The 20,789-nt window shown below is 38.3% G+C and overlaps 1 protein-coding gene and 1 long non-coding RNA gene across 9 annotated transcripts in view; one reads left to right on the top strand and one right to left on the bottom strand.

The window, feature by feature from the left end:
• The window catches only part of LOC309646800, a 186,897-nt gene that overhangs the window by 128,812 nt on the left and 37,296 nt on the right, over nucleotides 1-20,789 (bottom strand). The gene's annotated exons all lie outside the window — the stretch shown is intronic.
• Nucleotides 1-20,789, top strand: part of RAD54B (RAD54 homolog B) — a 131,915-nt gene that overhangs the window by 91,938 nt on the left and 19,188 nt on the right. For 6 of the 8 annotated variants that reach the window (XM_082433408.1, XM_082433410.1, XM_082433411.1 and 3 more), the window contains 4 exons: nucleotides 5,679-5,940; nucleotides 7,444-7,510; nucleotides 7,700-7,897; nucleotides 11,055-20,789. The exon at nucleotides 11,055-20,789 is cut by the window's right edge and continues 19,188 nt beyond it. In XM_082433408.1, coding sequence (XP_082289534.1) covers nucleotides 5,679-5,940; nucleotides 7,444-7,510; nucleotides 7,700-7,897; nucleotides 11,055-11,272 — 745 coding nt within the window. In that variant the 3' untranslated portion in view covers nucleotides 11,273-20,789. The remainder of the gene's footprint in view (nucleotides 1-5,678; nucleotides 5,941-7,443; nucleotides 7,511-7,699; nucleotides 7,898-11,054) is intronic. The other 2 variants (XM_082433409.1, XM_082433412.1) reach the window with 2 other exon arrangements.

Here is a 20,789-nt window from a genome sequence, read left to right as displayed (position 1 = left end):
CTCTTACTTTCAATCCCATTGCATATCAGTATTGCCCTAAATTATATTAAATACAAATGTGAACATGTTACTCCTTTTCTTAAAAATCATTCAAAGATTCCTAGTTGCCTTCCAGAAATTTCTAAACTATAGCACATTGAGCAAGACTCTTCATGACCTGGGTGGTGCCTCCTTTTCCAACCTCATACCTCTTGACTCCTTGACACTTACAATATGGTCCAATCATACCATACTATTTGCAAAACCTGTAATTTGCTCTACTTCTCACTCTCTGTTCTTACCTGTTTCAGGTTCCTATGCCTGGTGTACCTCCACTTCTCATTCTTCTGGCCAACTTTCTCTTCTTTAAGACTCAGCTTGGATGCTTTCTCCTCTTAGAAGCCCCTGGCCTCATATTGAGTTAGATGCCCCTCTTCTGTACTCCCTTAGCATCCTGTACCTCCCTCTAATGGAGCTCTTCTCACATTATATTGTAATCATTAGTTCTCTTCTGTGTCAGCACCTATAGTGCAGGGACTATGTCTTAATTATTCTTGTAGGAAGTATTCAAACTGTTTTTGAATTAAGGCAAAAATACAGAGAAAAGATTGCAAAATAATAATTATATTTAATTGTCAAGGAAGCTACTTAACCTCTTTGGAGCATTAATAGTATCATTTGACTTGTGAATTTTTAGATTTATTTTTCATAATAATGAAGTGACTAAAATAAGGAAACTTTCTATGAACTCTTTAATACAGTTGATTAAAATGTTTTATTAGATAATATTTTATATATACAAGAGTGTGTAATGTATGTATATATATGCAGATTGTGACCCAGTTTGAACTTAGAGTATGAACTTTTAGTTAGACTTTTATTTGCATCTTGTCTTCACTGGATTCTGTTTTTCCTTTTTTTTCTGAACATGGGATAGGTGGTTATTGTTGGACAAGGAATATGAGTGAACAGAATTTTAGAGGAAATGAGAAGAGATCAAGTGTGACTGTAGGTGTGAGAATTTATCCTTGAAGATGTTCTAGAGGAAAGTTCCCCTCTTGTGGTGGGAAGGAAGGAATGAGGAAGAAAAATATAATTTGGGGGTAGGGGTTAGGTTGGAGTCATTTTGACTGCTTGTGGATCCTAAGAAAACTGAATCCTGCCTTGTCCGATGAAATAAGAAGTAGCACTTCCATCAGTGGCACAGACTGTTCTGTTGCTTCACATTATCTGAAGAGATGGACCTTTCTTTTTAAATTGTGATAAAATACACATAACATGAATTTACTATCTTAATTATTTCTAAGTGTATTGTTCATTAGTGTTAGGCATACTCACACTGTTGTGCAACCAATCTCCAGTACTCTTTTCATCTTGCAAAACTGAGCTGTACCCATTAAATAACAACTCCCCATTCCTGCTTTTTCCCAGCCCTTGGCAACCACCCGTCTACTTTCTGTCTCCATGAATCTGACTACTGTAGGTACCTTATATAAGTGAAATCATATGATGTTTTGTCTTTTTATGACTAGCTTATTCTACTTAGCATAGTGTCCTCAAGGTTCATCCATGTTGTAGCATGTCAGAATTTCTTTCCTTTTTAAGCCTGAGTAATGTTCCACTGCATGTATATAACATTTTGTTTACCCATTCATCTGTCGATGGATAGTTGGGTTGCTTCTGCCTTTTGCCTATTATGAATAATGTTGCTGTGAACATGGGTGTACCAACACCTTTTTGAGACCCTGTTTTCAATTCCTTTGGATATATGCCCAGAAGTAGGATTGTTGGATCATATGATAATTCTCTTTTTATTTTTTTGAGGAACCTCCATAATCTTTTTCGTAGCAGCCACACCATTTTACATTCTCACCAACAGTGGACAAAGGTTCCAATTTCTCAACAACCTTGCCAGCATTGCTATTTTCTGTTCTGTTTTGTTTTGTTTTTGACAGTAGCCATCCTAACGGGTGTGAGATGATATCTCATTGTGGTTTTGATTTGCATTTCCCTAGTAATTAGTAATGTTGGGCATCTTTTGATGTACTTGTTGACTATTTGTATATTTTCTTTCAAAGGTGTCTATTCAAGTCCTTTGCCCATTTTTTTTAATTGGGTTGTTTTTTGTTGTTGTTGTTGTTAAATTGTAGCCCTCCCTTTTTTTTTATGGCCAGTTGGGTATAGAGGCCAGGTTTTCCACATCTGAGCTGCCTATGCACAAACATCTCCTAACCCTTTAAAATATGTAGCTAGAAGTTGCTCACAGTGTTTTACTTCAGGGATAGTATTACTGTCTACACCTGACCTACTGTGTTATTGTTAACTAGAACTGGATAGTTCTATTTTAGGTCTATAGGCAGAACTCTTCTACAGTGCTTTTGTGCATATTGAGATGAATTAGAATTGGGTGGAGGTGTATCTGAGAACTCCTGGCTTGTCTGGCTGGTGGCCCTTTTATGGAATTTTTAAAAAGAATACTTCAAAATTTAAAAAGTTCCTCTTCCCTCCTGGCTGTTGCATTCACGCACTAGGCTTCATGGCTTGGAGAGTAGAGTTCATGCCAAATTCCACCCCCTGTGCATCTCTTGGTTGGACACTCTTGTGCTGGGTGCAGCTTGCACTCTACCTGACATGGCAACCTTGCCTACAGATTTCAACTCTTTTCAGGGACAGTATCGTGACCATAAAAATAATAGCCTTGTTTGAAAGTGGTATGTATGTGAGGGGGGGCTCTAGACCTCTGGAAGGGGATTGTCCAAGACTCTTTACCAAGGTAGTCACCTATCCCATCAATCTACATCTAGCCTTGTAAGAACTTGTTGGGGGAAAATATTCTAAAGCCAGATTTCCTCCAGTCCAGTAAAGTTGTATCAGAAAAACTATGTTTAGATAATGTTATTCATCCCTGTAATAGTATAGAAAAGGAAGGAAAAAATGACTGAATTATTAGTATAGGAATTTTGGCAGATTGCATAAATGGTCTTAAATTCTCCCTCCCTATATCCATGTTCCTTTGCTGGGTAACTTTGGGTGATCTACCATTCTGACTCTGAGCTCAGCCACGTGACTTGAATTGGTCCATGAGGTGCTGGCAAACATGGCACAAGAAGAGGCTTGAAAAGATCTTGTGCAGTGGGGCTTGTCCTCCTTTGTGCTTCCTGGAAACTTTCTGTCACCATGTGAATAAGCCTGGGCTAGCCTGCTAGAGGGTAAGAGACCTGAGAAACTCAGATGAGGCTTCCCAGCCGAGGCCCCTCACCAGTCAGCCAGTTCCCAGTCCACTTGGCAGCTGACTGCAGATGCTTGAGTCAGCACAGCCACGACCAGCAGAGGGACCTCTTAGCTGAGCCCAGCCCAAGTTGCCAACCTACGGAATTGTGAGCTAAATATAAAATAAATGGTTGTTTTAAGCCACTGAGTTTTGGTTTGGTTTGTTATGTAGCCAAAGGTAACTGATACAGGAATACAAATATACATTATCTTTACCTTGTTAGCATAGATAATTAAGAGAATTCTAACTGTTAAACATTTGCCTTATTTTTAAAATTTCTAGTGCTAATAATTATCCCACTAGTTATAAAACTTGGAGGAAATATTCCTGATCTGTTTTTTATTTTTTGCATCAATATCAAACTTCAGCTATTAGATAAATTCTGGTTTTACTTTTTACCATATTTTATTGTTTAAAATTTTTATTTTATCAAAATGTTAAAGGGCTTATCATTAAAAAAAACAGGAGTTCATAGTTCCATCTCTCCCCCTTTGCATCCTGTTTCTCAGAGGCAATCACCAGCTCCCATAGTATGTTGCCAGACCATGTACTTATACGGCTATCTCTTGTCTTTTCCATATTTTCTTCATGAAAACTCTAGCAATTTTTCTTCATTCTTTATACATTGAGTTATAATCTGTTTTTAAATATGATAATGCTTTTTAATAGCTTCCCATGGCTTTTATTTTATTTATTTATTTTTTGGTGGCACGCAGAACTTCCCTGACCAGGGATTGAACCCTTGCCCCCTGCAGTGGAAGCGCAGAGTCTTAAACACTGGACCACTAGGGAAGTCCTGAGTTATAATCTTGATGTGCCTTAATATGGATCATGTTTTCATTTATTGAGCTGAAAACTCTATAGTAAGTCGTTTTAATCTGAAGACTCCATGTCTGGGAAGCAGTCTCTTTCTCAAAACAATTTTCTTTTGTTTTATCTGGAATTTCTGTCAGTCATATATTGAACCTCGTGGATTGATTCTATAATTCTTTTATCTTTCCTCTCCTATTGGTCATAACTTTTCCTTTTTAATCTATTTCCTGGAAGATTCTCTTTTTTTCTTCTAAATCTCCTATTAAATTTTTATTTTGGCTGTCATTTTAAATTTCCAAGATAATTTTCTTATTCTTGATTGTTCTTTTTTATTGCCACCTCTTCTTGTGAATGTTATCTCTTATATGAGAGTATTAATTATTTCCTTAAAATTGTCTTCTGTTTTCTCCGTTGCTCTGTTTTATTCATGTTTCTTTTTTTCTGTTTATTTGTTTTGGTTTCTATTTTTCGTGTTGGAGGCTGGCTTCAAGTAGCTGGTGGCCCTTGGTGTCCATTTATATTTAAGAGTAAGGCAGTAAAACACTAACTGAATGCTCTGTGTGCATGGGCAGGGCTTGTGGACTGCTGACCTGCATTAGGTAACAGGTAGGGAGCTGGCTTTTTTATTTGGGAATTCCCTATCTGTGGACCTTTTCTCTGAGGTCATTCAAATAAGTCATTCCAGAGATGAATCTTCCAATAATATCTTTCTTGGGGTGTGGAATGTGAGAGGAATGCTTGGCTGCTGGTGTTCTGGGAGTCGGCAGAAAAAGCCGACTGGGATCTTACCATCCATTATGCAGACTTTCGTTTTGGTTTGTCACTATATCCCTGCCTTCTAGAGTTCCCTGGTCTAAGTTTCTTTGGTTTACTTTCTCCAGAGAATAAGCATTCTAGTTGAGAAAGAAAAGCCAACTAGTTACATGTGGGATGAGGGCCTGGGTTCTACTTACCAGTGCTCTTGTAATAGCTCCAGTCTAAACTCCTTTCTTCTGAGCTGCCTTTACGAGCGAGATTCTATGGTGTGAATGAACTTGTACCTGTTTCTTATTGGAATCCCTCTCTTTGAGCACTTAAGTTTCACTTTCTCTGTACTCCTAAGCAGGTCACCATTCCACTATTCTCTGTTTTCATATATAAATGTCTCCTGTTTCATTAAAGATAGAGTTTGTATTTCTGTTTCTTATTCTCCTGCTGTTCTTAGGGTGACTTAAGAGAGGTAAAGAAAGCAGAAAGGTCTTTACTCCACTATCTTGATGCTGGAAGTCTCTTAGATATTGACTTTTATTTTTTGGCCACGTGTCTTGTGGGAATCCCAGCTCCCCAACCAGGGATTGAACCTGTGCCCTTGGCAGTGAAAGTGCAGAGTCCTAACCACTGGATGGCCAGGGAATTCCCTCTTAGATACTGATTTTAAAATTGAATTTGAAGGAGAATCTGTGTTTTAATTGTACAAGGTCATTGTTGGATGTTCTATAAATATCAGTGATAGTATTATCATGGTATTTTCCTTCAATTAAAAAAATCTAATATTGCTTTTAAATTGTGTATAAAGATTCTTTCTTTCTTTTTTTTTTTTTTTTTTTTTTAAAGATTCTTTCTGTTTGATTGACAGGGTGGTGTTGGTATCCAACTATACACAAACCTTGAATATTTTACAAGAAGTATGCAAGCGTCATGGATATGCTTATACAAGACTTGATGGACAAACACAAGTCTCTCAAAGGCAACAAATTGTTGATGGCTTTAATAGTAAATACTCTTCTGATTTTATTTTTTTGTTAAGTTCAAAAGCTGGTGGTGTGGGACTTAACCTTATTGGAGGATCTCACTTAATTCTCTATGACATTGATTGGAATCCAGCCACTGATATCCAGGTAGGACTGTTTATGCATTAAACAAACATTATAGAATGCCTATGGGGGATACGAGGATGATGATGATGTATAATAACTGCTGCATATTGAACCCTTATTTTATATCAGGCACTCTGCTAAGTGCTTTACATCTGTTTAATCTTCACAATAATCCTACAAGTGTGGATATTCTAAGCCCTGTTTTACAGATGAAGATATGGAAGCTTGTTCTCAGTCACATAGCTTACAAGAGGCAGAGCCAGGATTCACACCCAAACCTGTATGTCTCCAGGCTCTTATATACTGTGTAGTTGGGCCTTCAGGATCCTCATGACCATCAGGGGAAGACAATAAAGTGTTACAGGTGCTATGATCAGTGTTTGTGCAGAGTATGGTAAAGATATAAAATTAGCTTATTTAGGGAAATATTTCAGAAGCAGCCTTTGGTTTTCTTCAGAATACAGTCCATTTTCATGTATTTTGAGATTTCTACCTATGGATTTGCACCTCATATGGTATCTGTGTTAGGATACCTGGAGACAACCCTCGGGTTCAGTGATTCACTAGAAGGACTCACAGAATCAAGAAAAACAGCTATATTCATAGTTAAGTTTTATTACAGTGAAAGGATACAGACTAAAATCAACACAGTTAGAAGGTGCATAGGGTAGAGTCCAGGAGAGACCAGGCACAAGCTTCCAGTTGTCCTTTCCCACTAGATTTGTGTGGAACAACACTTAATTTTCCCAACATTAATGAGTGACAACACATATGGAATATTGTCAACCAGAGAAGTTCACTTGAGCCTTGGTGTCCAGAATTTTTGTTGGAGGTCAGTCATGTAGGCATGGATACCTGTGTGACTGACCTTAGTTGCTCAGTCTCCAATCCCTGCAGAGGTCAACTGGCCCAAGTCCCCACCTAAATCACACTGTTAGCATAAACTACTTGGTGTGGCCCAAGGCTCCACGTAAACTAAGATGCTCTTATCAGGCAGGATATTCCAGGGCTTCCAGGAGCTGGTTGAAGGCCAGACTTTTCTTTGGAATGTGCAAGGTTTCAACATCAACCTTTTACTGTACAGTATCACTGATAAATCCTAAAACCACAGAGATCTATCTAGAGCCTGAGCTGATTGCAGGTATCCTAGGGATTCCTTAGGGGTGAATCATTAGCCTCTTGGACTGAGAATAAACCCTCCATGCTATGCTATACTTGATTCTTTGCATTCTTACTGCCCAAACTCGCTGTCCCGTTTTTTGATGCAGATAGACCCTCTCACTGTTGCATGGCACCCTGTAGTTATTTTACAGTACCACAATGAGTGTTCATTCATCCCTTTCTTTATCCCAGCAAAAAAATTTGAAGTGGAGAATGCTTAGGTATGCCTGGGCTTTGCTTTTTGAAGCTGTAAGTGAAATCTAGAATTCCTAATCTTAAATGTATTAATGCAAGTTGCTTATGTGGGAAGGGTTATTATTAGTTTCTACTTGTACTCTCAGAATTCTCATTAATTTTCTATAGGCAATGTCTAGAGTGTGGAGAGATGGTCAGAAACATCCTGTACATATTTACAGACTCCTAACCACAGGTAATAACCCTTCAGTATGACAAAAATGTATTCCCTTTGAATAATTAAAGATTTTTTTTTTGTTAATCTGTGCTTCAGTATCAGGAATACTGTTATTTTGTTAGCTAGTGTACTAATAAACATGCTTTACCCTACAAAAATAACAGATGTAAAGATCTGAAGGAAATCTAATGAATGTTTTCTCTTCAGGTACAATAGAAGAAAAGATCTATCAAAGGCAGATCAGTAAGCAAGGTCTTTCTGGGGCAGTTGTAGACCTAACCAAGACATGTGATCATATTCAGTTTTCAGTAGAAGAACTTAAAAATTTGTTCACATTACATGAAAGTTCACGTTGTGTTACTCATGACCTGCTTGACTGTGAATGTACAGGAGAAAATCATACAGGTTAGTTGTATTTTAATTGTTATGATGGTAAAGTTAATTAGTCTCTCTTTAGTAGTTGAAAATATTTAAATACAGACTAACTAAAATATTTACCCCTTGCATATGTTAGTTTTCTTTTTTCCTCATGTCACAGGGCAGCTGCCACATGGGTATTTGAGAAAATTTTAGTTAGAACCTTATTAGTTCTCTCAATTTAGCTTCTTATTTCCGAATCAGTTGTGAAAAATTTGGCCTATTGGTAAAATCTTTCAAATCCTGATAATAATGACTTCAGAATTAGGGAAATGTTTTTAATCCTTATTTCTATTTCACAAAAAACATAACACTTGACAGAATAATCCTCCTGTTTATTTTGTGTAGAACTTATTCCTAATGAGGTCATATTTTCTGGGGCAGTAAGCATGGGCTGCCATACTTCTTGCTTCTTGCTTCATGCACTGCTTGTGCTGCTTAAATGAGGCTGAAAGCGTCAACCTTCCAGAATTAATACCATTCAGATAGGTACTGGATCAGGAGTAGGACTTGAGCAAGCAATGTCCAGTAGTTGGAAGTCACTTGATTGTGTTGAGATGGGTTTAAGAAGTAAAACTGTATAAGACTAACATGGAAGAATTTACATTTTATATAATCCACACTCATCTTCTCTATAGTATGTTTTTTCCATTTTAGTAATTTCTTCTCTTATTATTTCTCTTTTCCCCTGTATTTATCTAATTTTTTTTTTCCCTTATTTTCTAAAGTTGAATCCTTAGCTTAATGGTTCTCAGTCCTCTTTTCTGAAATGGGAATTTAAGGCTGTAAATTTTCCTCTAAGCTGAATCTCATAATTTTGATATGCAGTCTTTTTATTATTCAGTTCTAAATATTTTTTTTCCATTATAATTTATTCTTTGGCTCATGAGGTATTTAAAAGTATGTTTTAAAATGTATTTTAGTTTTTGTTATTGAATTTTGGCTACTGCACTGTAGTCACAAATATGGTCTGCATATTGATTCTTTGGAAACTATAGAGACTTGGTGTGTGGCCTGGTGTGTTTACTTTGTAAATGTTTTTGTACATGAAAAGCATGTGTATTCTCTTAATTACTTAGTTTAGAGTTCGCCATATTAGTCAAATTTTCTGTTACTGAATTAGTTTTTTCTTATTTTACAGATTTAAAAATTTACTAATTTAACTGAAAAATTGGTAATATATTCACCTATCTCAACTATTTAAAAATATAAAATGTATATGGTGAGAACTCTTCCTCCCATAATGCCGTCATCTGCCTAGTTTCTAGTCCTGCTACCCTTTGCGAAACCAGTATTATTAGTTTTTTGTGTATCCTTCTAGATACATTTTTATGCATATGCAAGGAACTCTTGCCCAGTTTTCCCCCCAATAAAGGGTAGTGTAATATGTGTATAGTTCTGTACCTGTTTCATTGAATAGTATCTTGAGATCTTCCCATATCATTAAAGAGTTTCCTCATTCTTTTTTTCTCTCAGCTATATAATCCTCCCTTGTATGAAGAGACCATAATTTATTCATCTGACCTTACAGCTGTATAATTAGGTTCTTTCCAGTCAGTATATATCTTTATTCGTACATCTTTTTCCATATATTCAAATATCTCTATAAGGTAAATTATCAGTGTTGCTGTGTCAGAGAATATGTGCATTTGTAATTTTGATAGATCTTGCTAAGGTGCCCTCCACTGGGGGTTGTATCATTTATACCCCACCAACAATATACTATTTCCCCACAGCTTTACCAGTTTAGGATTATCAATTGTTTGGATTTTTGCCAATCTGATAGTAAAAAAATGGTATATTGGTCTAGTTTTAATTTAATTTAACTTTATTATGAGTGAAGTTGAGTGTATTTTCCTATGGTTAAGAGCTGTATTTCCTTTATGTGAACCACCTACTCATATCATTTGCCCATTTTTCTATTGATGACCTAATTCTTTGTTAGACATATCTGTTATTGAGAGAGATATGTTAAAATCTGACAGTATGACAGTGGATTTGTCAGCTTCTTGTTATTCTGTCAATTTTTGCTTTATACATTTTGTATCTTCTTTGTAAAAATTTTTTCATTATTTATTTATTTTATTATTATGTAGTGATTGCTTTATCCCTGATGTCTTTTGCTTTCATTTTGTCTTTAGTTAATATATTACACTGACTTTTTAAAATTTTTATTGGAGTATAGTTGATTTACTCTGTGTTAGTTTCAGGTGTACAGCAAATACACTGACTTTCCTATTGTTAGTATTTGTCTGGTATATCTTTTTCTATTCTTTTACCTTGAATCTTTCTGTGTCCTTATGTTTTAGGTATCTTTCATGTAAATAGCATGAGGCTGGATTTTCTTTTTTATCTAGTCTGATGTTCTCTTTTTTAAAGATTTAATTTTATTTATTTTTGACTGTGTTGGGTCTTCATTGATGCACGCGGGCTTTCTCTAGTTGCGGCGAGCGGGGGCTACTCTCTGTTGCAGTGCGTGGGCTTCTCATTGCGGTGGCTTCTCTTGTTGCGGAGCACAGGCTCTAGGCACGCGGGCTTCAGTAGTTGTGGCACGAGGGCTCAGTAGTTGTGGCTCACGGGCTCTATAGTGCAGCCTCAGTAGTTGTGGCGCAGGGGCTTAGTTGCTGCGCGGCATGTGGGATCTTCCTGGACCAGGGCTCGAACCCGTGTCCCCTGCATTGGCAGACGGATTCTTAACCACTACGCCACCAGGAAAGCCCTTGCTGCAGAATATTAATGAGTTTGATTATGGAGTGTTAAACCCACATTGTTACAGTTATATTCTGAATTTGGAAACGTATCTGGCCCCACAGGCTTTTAGATAGGAATTGCGGACCTGTAATACATCTCTTTGGATGATTATTTGTTTAATGTGTATTCCTCCTGCTAGACCATAAAGTCCTTGAAAACAGAGACCATGTCTATTTTTGTTCACCATTTTGGCCCCCATTGCTCAAATCAGCACATTGTAAACAATTTGTAAATATTTGTAGAAGGAATGAATTAATTGAATTTGCTTATTTTAGCATAAACCATGGTGATCAAATGTAACAAGTCATATAAACTCATTATATATTAAAAAAGTATTGTATGTAATAGGATATTGATTGACCTAAGGATTTTCTCATTGTTTTACTTACTTCAGGTGATTCATTGGAAAAATTCCCTGTCTTTAGAAATTGTCAGCTTGGTACACATCAACAGAAATCTGACTCCCTGAAACCTGTCTCCATGTCACAGCTGAAGCAATGGAAACATTTTTCTGGAGATCATTTAAATCTTACAGATCCTTTTCTTGAAAGAATAAGAGAAAATGTGTCATTCTTTTTTCAGAATATAACCAATCAAACTACTGCTATATAACCCCCTTTAAAAAATTAATCTAGTAAGTAAACGTAATTTTGGAAAACAAATAGAATTATTTTAATTATAATATATTTTATTGCAAAGTATATTATAGTTTTGATATAATAATCAAAACTGAGTTTAATTTTTGTATATATTCTTAAATATTGAAACATTAAAGACATACTTCTATCATCCTATAATTGTTTATTAATAATTCCATAATTCATGCAGTTTCATTAAGTAATTTCTAAGGAATTTTCATAAGGAATATTAAAAGGTAAAACGCCCAGTTTCTATCTTTGGGAAATCTAAACTGATTAGGAATATTAGACATAGATGTGGGAGACAACTGAAAAATTTGATAAATTTAAGCTATAGCTCAAAGGAGAAAGAGAATCAGAAACTAGGATTGCTAATGCTGAAGATTCAGTTGGATATAATAGTTGCTGCCGGGCAGTTTGGGTGAGAATGGTCTGTGGGTTGTGGCAGGACGGGGAGGAGTATTGGACACTTCAAAGCACCGGTTTCTAATCTGGGACTTCAGACTGTAAAGCCATGTCCACCAAACATTGTTTGTACACTGGATAATGGTACAGCTACCATCATCTCAAGTGGTTTCTGTAGTAATTTTTGACATTAAATAGAAAGTTTTAATGTACAAAGCAAGCTTTAGACGACTGAAGTCTGCAAGAAGAAAGGAGTTACTCATTTAATCTTCAATTGGGGTTTCTGTAATCAGCTTTTGCTTCCTTTTAGGGAAGTTTCTTTTAGACTGAATATTGTCTTGAGGTGTTGAATAAAGACTCAATTGTGTATCACCAGATCTGAGTTCTTTAGATCTGTAGTGCCATGCCTGGGCATTTGTACATCTAGGACTCATGAACTGGCAGTTTGGGGATCAAGTTTGTCGGTAAGGAAGTAGTCAACTAATAAAAAGCAAAAATGATGTTTCTTGGCCCTATGTATATGCCTCTTATATGAGGCTTTGCATATAAAACGTCTTTCAATATGTATCTTGCATCACATATTCTCAGGTGTAAAATCTTAAAAAAAAAACGATAAGAGACTAGCAACTTTATTGTCTATCTTAACTGTAGTGGATACTAGGGTGTATTGCCCAGATTGCCCCCTTCAGGACCAATGTGCTCATTTACCCAGCTATTGGGAGTGCTGCCTCTGACCACTCATAGCCAAATCTCTGCCTAAGAATATTCCACAGCTGAAAGGAGCTGCCTCGCTCAAGGTTACCCTCCCTCCCCTGGGTGGCTGGCATCCAGTGATTTGTTGATGCAGGGTAGAAAGGCCCAGCCTCCTTGCCTCAATTTGGGACAACCCTTCAGGATCATTCCAGCTCCAGAGCTCCTCAGTTGAGGCCGGTGTTGCAGCTTCATTGCAGTTCAGCTTGTCTGTCTTTCCAGGCCTCCTTCCTTCAGTGCCTTACAGATATCGTGTGTTATAAGTTTTGCTTTATACCACATTTGAAAATTAGACCACGACAAAATGAATTACTCTTTGTACATTCACAGTGTTGTACAATCATCACTACTATCCATTTCCAGAAGAGAGTTCTCTTCTTAATGTGTCCCTTCCCAACACTCAAGGCCTCTATCCCAGCAGCTCCCTAGTTGACAAATGCAGTGAACTCTTTGCAGTCTTTATCTTGACTTCTGTTCACATTAGGTATTGGTAAACTTCTTGAAATTCCTGCCTTTCTTAATTTTGATTAAATGATTAAACTCATTTGTCATTCCACAGATATTTATTGAGTACCTAGTACATGCTGGACATTGTCTTAGGGGTTATGCATATAACAATTAAATAGGCAAAGTCTCTGCCTTCATTGTGCTTTCATTCTAGCACTGTGAGAATAATACACATATATAATATTGCACATGGTGGTAAGTGCTATGAAAAGAAATAAGCAGAATAAGGGAGATACTAAACAAGGTGGGGATGGGGATTGCTATTTATATAGGGTGGATTTATGCAGAGACCTGAAGAAAGTGAGGGATTGAGAACCATGACATTCTCTGGAAAAAAGTGTTCCAGACAGAAGGAACCACAAGTGCAGAGGTCCTGAGACAGGTGAAGGAATGTTCGACATATCTGAGAAACAGCCAGAGGCTGTGTGGAGAAAGTAAGAAGCAAGTAAGAGCTGAGGTGAAAGAGGTAATTGCAATGGGGGATCAAATGTTACAGGGCATTGAAGACCACTTTGAGGGCTTTAGTTTTACTCTCAGGGAGATGGAAAACCTCTGGAGATTGAGCCAAGGAAAGTCATGATCTGAGTTGCTCTGTGATGAGAACAGACTGTGGTGGAAACAATGAGATGAGTTAGGAGGCTCTTGCCATAATCCAGTCAAGAGGTGCTGATGATCTAGACCAAGTGGTAGCAGGGCAGTGTTGAATTCTGGATATTTTAGAAGGCAAGGCCAACAAGATACCTGAATGGATTGAATGAAAAGTATAAGAAAAAGAGAAAAATCACGAGTGATCTTGGAATCATTTGGAATGATCCAAGGTTTCTGGTCTGAGCCAAAGGAGAAATGGAGTTGCCAGTTACTGAGATAAGACTGGGAGAGGAGAGGTTTGTGGGGGAAAAGTACAAGTTCACATTTGATTATGTCAAGTTTGATAGGCCTATTAGATATCCAGTGGAGATGTCAGATAAGCAGTTTGGTACATGAGTTGAATTCAGAAGCATTGGTCAAGGCTGGAGATAAATTTAGGATTTCTCAGCATGTAGATGGTATTTAATAAAGTCATGAGATTGGAGGATATTACCTAGGTAGTAAGTGTAGCTACAAAAGAGATGGAACGAATATTATAGTGATAAAAATTATAATGGCTAATATTTATTAAGTGTTTATTACTGTGTTCTAAATGCTAAGTGCTTTCCATGCATTAGCAACCTATGACATAGGGTTAGTATTGTCTTAGATGAATTGAGTTTTCCTATCTGTTCAATGATATGTCCAAGGGTAGTTGTGAAGCTTAAATGAAATAATATATGGCCAGCCAGGTAGAGAAATATTATCTTTTTATTTTCTATTTTTTTATTGAAGTATAGTTGGTTTACAATGTTATGTTAATTTCAGGTGTACAACAGAGTGATTCAGTTATACATATATATCTATTCTTTTTCAGATTCTTTACCATTATAGACTATTACAAGATACTGAATATAGTTCCCTGTGCTATACAGTAGGTCTTTGTTGTTTATCTATTTTATATATAGTCATGTGTATCTGTTGATCCCAAACTCCTAATTTATCCCTCCCCACTCCCTTTCCCCTTTGGTAACCATAAAGGTATTTTCTGTGTCTGTGGAGAAATATTATCTTGACTGCATTTGGAAAAACACGTGTTAATATTTGGGTGAGCCTTTCCAGACCGTGGGTGTTGGTTGCTGTCAAAGTGTAATGGAGGAAGAAAAATGTGGAATTTTGGAGACCATCTGCGAGGGAAGGGTGAGGGGAGAATACGGAGGGACTCTGGGACTGGGTTAGATAAGGGAAACTCTCTGTGATGAGAACCAGGGAGGATATTTGAATTACAGTTGTTCTCCAGTTGGTTGTTTGCTAAGTAGTGTGGAAACTAACGTTCCCTTCTTTGCCCCATCCTGAAATCTTGCCAGAATTTCAGAAGAGAGGCTGAGTTTGGTGAGGGAATCCACGTGACATGGGACAAAGGCAGCGTGCATGACACAGGAGCCCAGAGCCTGAGAAGCACAGTGCCCAGCCCTTGGGAATCGAGGAAGCCTTTGGGACTCTGGCAGGCCGGAGGTTTGCGGGGTTTCAAACTCATTGAACGCAGGTGGTAAAGAGTACGTGCTAACATCTGGGTTACACATACAAAGCACCTCTTCTGTGGTAGATACTCAATTTATAAAAAATTCTCTTCTTTTGTCCATCATCTACTCCTAGTCCGTTCCTCTGCTATGTAGCATTTAACATAGTTTGTAACTGTTTATTTACCTTTCTCCCTCTCATGCTAAGCTGAATTCTTTGAGGACAGGGATTTTATCTTATTCATCCTAGTATCTCAGTACCTTGTATAGTCCCTGGTACAAGACAGCTACTTTTAAGTAAGAAATGAATGAATGAATGAATGAATACTTCATTGTTTTTCCCCCTTAGCCGCCATGATCGGGTTCCTTGCTCAGAGACCTCAGTTCCAGGGTATTTTTTAAGCCAATCTCTGAGCATGGAGCTGTGCTTGACACTGAAGAAGGCAGAGCCAGTGATTTTTTTTTTCCCTTCTGGCAGCATAGAGATGTCCCTTTTTGATTCCATGATTTCCATCAATCTGCTGCACGAGCTGACAAAAGCTGTCAGCACAATGGGTATTATTTGAGTCACATACGTGATTCATTTCTAATTACACAAATACACCTTTGATACATATTCATGTGAAAATCTTCTTGCTCTAAATGACAACATAAACACATTTTAATCACGTTCTCATTAGGACTGAATCACTAATGATGAATTAAAACGTGAGCAGCTCTGATCTGTAGAATTCAACTTCCCAACAGCCTATCCATCCATTGAACAGGGTGTATGATAAAGGAACAGGTCAAAAAATCCTGCTGTCATTTTGTTTCTGAGTATTGCAATCAAGGCGTGCATCACATTGCCTGGCAACTTTATTTATTTATTTATTTATGTTTAAAAAAATATTACCCACTAATAATACAGTATAATTCTGTTTCCAGTATCGCTGTTCATTTTATTTATTTATTTATTTATTTACTTACTTACTTACTTACTTACTTACTTACTTACGCTGCGCCGGGTCTTAGTTGTGGCATGCGGGATCTTCGTTGTGGCATGCAGAATCTTTAGTTGCTATATGCGGGCTTCTGAGCTATGGCACGCGTGCAGGATCTAGTTCCCAATGCAGGGGTCCCGGGATCGAACCCAGGACCCCTGCGTTGGGAGTGCGGAGTGTTCCCCACTGGACCCCCAGGGAAGTCCCTTGCCTGGCAACTTTAGTGTTTGTCATATTAATGTTGGCAAGATTGAAATTCTGTGACTTGCAGCAAACAGCATGTATAATCAGCAGATGGCACTGTTTCTCTGAGTTGGTTCCGAATTAGTATATTGGGCCTTAGAGGGGTTTGTAGACATGCTATTTTTGTTATTGAAGGAAGGACGCAACAAAGGGATATTATTTTCTCTTACCTTGTGTGGCACAAGGGTTGTTTTTTTTTTTTGGTTTAGAATAGCTTCCTGTGGCCCTCTTCTATAGCCGGCCTGTGTTCTTTGCTTCAGGCCATTACAGACTTTCATCCCCTGAGAGCCCTTGTTGTCCACAAAATCAAAACCAGTTCAGCATACAGCTTTTATGGTAAAAAAAACTGTGGGAAAAAATCTTTATTGACGCAGACAGAATGGTTTGTTGGAGTTTGTTACACTTACTTGAAAACCTAAAGTGTTAAATGTAATTTAATCTTTATTAAAAAAATTATAAATCTCTTTGAGTAAGAGATAATGAAAATCCAACAAAGCAGACCAAACAATTCCTTTATTTTTATTTTTTGAGGAAATATCAGCAAATACTTAAGACATTTTTGAGTAGTTTTAAATATGTTTAATGTCATAGGTAGGGATGTAGCATGGGGTGGGAGGGAAGCTCACTTCAACATCTTATCCCTCATCCTTGCTGTTATCTTTATTTTTATCTTGACGGAAATATTTGGTCCACATAGATGTTCATACTGTCACAGAACAGTATAGAAATGATATTTTACCATTGATGCAATTGATTTGATTGTACTACCTATTCTGCTCAGGTCGTTCAGATTGACAAACTCACAAGACACAGTAGGCTGCATCCAGCTTTAGGGTTACTTATATTCAGGATGGGGAAAAAGAAAGCACGTATTGTAAAAGCAGAGCAGAAGTTTCCTGACTCCAGGTAAGGCTTCCAAATGTCTCAGCCACTCTGTACTTGGGGTACACGTGGTCATGGGAGATAAGACTGAGTTGGTGTGGACAACTCAGTTACTGGGAGCCATCAGCCCTGGCATCCTTCAGCCTTTATGCCTTGTTAAGGTTGGGGAATAAAGAGTCAGTATGGAGGCCAAGATATCCCTTTCATTATCGACAACAGCTTAGTTGGTGGACTTGGCTTGAGGTCTGTTACCAAGTGAGTGTGATACTGAACTCTATCCTACCTATGAGGAAATGCTTCCCTGGGAAAGCTATGACATGGAGGCACTAGGAGAGCTTGGGCTTTCTATGTCTTGTCAAGGAGGAAGGAGGTGGAAATTTTTTTATTGAGGTAAAATTCGCATCACATAAAATTCATCATTGAAAATTTATTGGGGATGTCCCTGGTGGTCCAGTGGTTAAGACTCTGTGCTTCCACTGCAGGGGGCACGGGTTTGATCCCTGGTCAGGGAACTAAGATTCCTCATGCTGCAAGGCACAGCCAAAAAAAAAAAGAAAAGAATTTATTGAAGTGAGGTTCACATAACATAAAATCAATCATTTTGAAGTGAATAATTCACTTCCATTTATTATATTCGAAATGTTGCTTAGCCATCACCACTCTCTTATTCTAGAACATTTTCATCACCCCAAAAATAAACACTGTGCCTATAAAGCTTTACTCCCAGTGCTGGGGTAGACTGTTACCATTATGGGCCCTCTCATCTTCTGCTCTAAATCAGTGGCAAGGAATGGAGGGTGACTGAACATTTGGGGTCCTGGAGAGGTTATTCCTCGGGGCGGCTGTGAGAGGAGAGGAGGTATGGGGAATGATGGATGGTGTGTTGAACAAGGCTTCCAGTCTGACTACTCTGGTCCCTCAACCCACCTCCCAGCTGTCAACAAATTCCAGTGGCTTCTAGTACAGGTTTATGTTAACTTTCCATTTGTATTAGCGTTCTCTAGAGAAACATAATCAGTACAGGGTCAGTCTACTTTACTTATAGTCATCTGATTGTAATCTTTAATCATACCTAAAATATACCTTCACCACAGACTCTAGACCAGTGCTTTACTAAACAACTGGGCACCATAGCCTAGCCAACTTGACACAAAATTAACCACCACACCATTCATTCTTATTTATTTATTTTTAGTTAGTAGCACCTTTGTAATATTTACTGTGTGCTAGGAACTTTTCTAAGTGCTTTATAAATATTAACTCATTTAGTGTATCTATGCTTATTAATGAGAATCCATTATATGTGCTCGTGAATACAAACCTTGTGTATGACTATAGATCATGACTTGTTAGATTGTTCCCCAAATATGTTTCCCCCCCCACCACCATTCATCTACTTTCTGTTCACCCTTAATCACTTTACTCTTTCATTTGGACTTATTGACTGAGTTTCCTTTTCCTGGGCTGCATCTCCCCCTGCCCCTGCATTCCTAGACTGTCTGCTGCAATTCTGTGGCTATAATTGTCAGAGAATCCAAAATAACAGGAGCTAAAATGAGGCAGAAGTTTATTTCTTAACTTAAAAGTCTGGGTTGGTAGTCCAGGCTGGTGTGGTAATTTCAGTCATCAGGGACCCAGGCTCCCAGCTTGCTGCTACCCCTCTGTTCTTATTATGCAGCTTCTGCCTTGTGGTCCAGACTGGCTCTAGCAATCATCTCTGTATTACAGCAGACAGGAAGGAGAAGGACAAGCTCTTCACTTGAGGGCCCATTCTTGAAATTGCATGCCTCACTTTCACTTATATTGGCCAGAACTTGTCACATGCCAAGGTGGAATTATTCTTGACAAATGTGCCAGATAAGTCAGTCCTTCTCCCAGGGGTTATGGAATAAAGGAGCAAAGAGAGGCAGGAGTTATATTAATCGAGCTCTCTTTACTGGAATGTTGGGAAAGAAGCACATCCCCCTAATAATGCTCAGTCTGCACAATCTTAATGAACATCAACATATGGAGGACCATTCACTAGACAACTGGGGATGATGGGGAGTGTGGTATCCAATAAGATTTGAAAAAGTAGCTTGTAAGAGGGCTTTGTAAAGAAGACTGATGTACATATAAGCTACTATTTTTTTAGGCATTGTTGAGTTTATTTTCAAGTTTTGGGCAGAGTGTGATTATTTATGTGATTGCTATTTAATCTGTCATAATGAGAACGCAGTAATGCTAATAGCCTGTGGCTTATATCAGCACTTGGAAATGTTAACACAGTAATGACTATTTTCTACTGTTAGCAATAAACATCACAATAGGGTGTCACATTAACCTTTATTCTCTGAATCCTGTTTATATTTTAAAATTCAGTCACTGCAATAGCAGACACTGCCAGCTTTATTATAGGAAACCAGTTGCTGTTATCTGTCTCCCTTTATTCATTCACACCTTCTCAACCATAGGAGGAAACCATCAAGGAGAAACTTCTTGTTTTCTTCATGAGGCCTCATTAAACATGGTCAGGATGGAAATGTAGCCGTAATTTCCCCCAGGGTTGGCTTTGAAAATCAGTTTCTAATTAGGGGCCAGCAAAAAATGTAGCACTAAGGCCATTGCGGGTGACACTTTTTTCTTTCTTCCTGACCTTTATGCTCTCTTCTGCTCAGGGGCAAAGCTAAGTTAAGACAGCTAACGGTACACCAGAGTCCATAAGCTGTGAGGAGGGGCCCACGGCTCTGTCATCTCAGCTAGAACAAGGTACTTTGCTCATCCCACAGAACAGCCGCTAATGTGCTCACTCTTATAGTTGATGAGGAGTTCCTGGAGAGGAGATTAGGGAAAGTAGGAAGGGTAGGCAAGTGTCAGAGAGCAAGAGAGAGGTGACTGATGGAGCCAAAGCCCCTGTTCAGGTCCCAGTCCATGGGCTACTTTGTAAGACCGAGCAATAGTCCACTCTGAACATTTGGTTCAATCCTGCAGTGCCTGGGGGTGTCTGTGGAAGCCCCTGTGACAATGCCCAGGGTGATGGGGACATGGTACCTAATACTGGGGCATCCATTTTTAATAATTTGGTAATTTTGCTCTTACCAACAAAGGAAAAAAATTTCTACTTTTCCCCCCCAAACCTCATTCTTCTCACAGTGAGAGTCTAAGTCCTAGCAATGGCCTCAGGCAGACATGATCTGCCTGCATTACCTTTATGACCTCATCTTCCCTCAGCAACTCCATTCCATGCCCACCATCCTCCTCGCTGTTCCTTGAATGTCAAGCAGGCTCCTGTCCAGGTGCCCTGGGGCCTGGCCCATAGTGAGTAGATTCTCAGCAACTGATTGGGAACTTGAAGGAAGGAGTGTCCAATGGTATCTAACCTTTTCTATGGAAACAGGAAGGAATGGGAGACAGGAAAAAGCCGTCAGACGAGTACCAAGACTTTCCTTGTAGTGAAGGCACTTTTAAAAATGGGTTTTATGGTCCGTTACACATATTGACATATTGTTGCCGGAGACAAAATTCTTAGGTGTCGCTGTACCTTTGAAAGGTAATTAAGAAAGAACTGCATGATTGAGAAGGTTGACCGGATGCCGGAGAGCATTGATGTTTACTTTTCTTATACACTAAGACCCACTATCAGTCGTGGAGAGCT

Source organism: Balaenoptera physalus (assembly GCF_965194825.1).
Source record: "Balaenoptera physalus genome assembly, chromosome: 17".
Classification (NCBI taxonomy): Eukaryota; Metazoa; Chordata; class Mammalia; order Artiodactyla; family Balaenopteridae; genus Balaenoptera; species Balaenoptera physalus.
The sequence above is the reverse complement of the archived record's forward strand: the minus strand, read 5'-3'. Positions and strand labels throughout refer to the sequence as shown.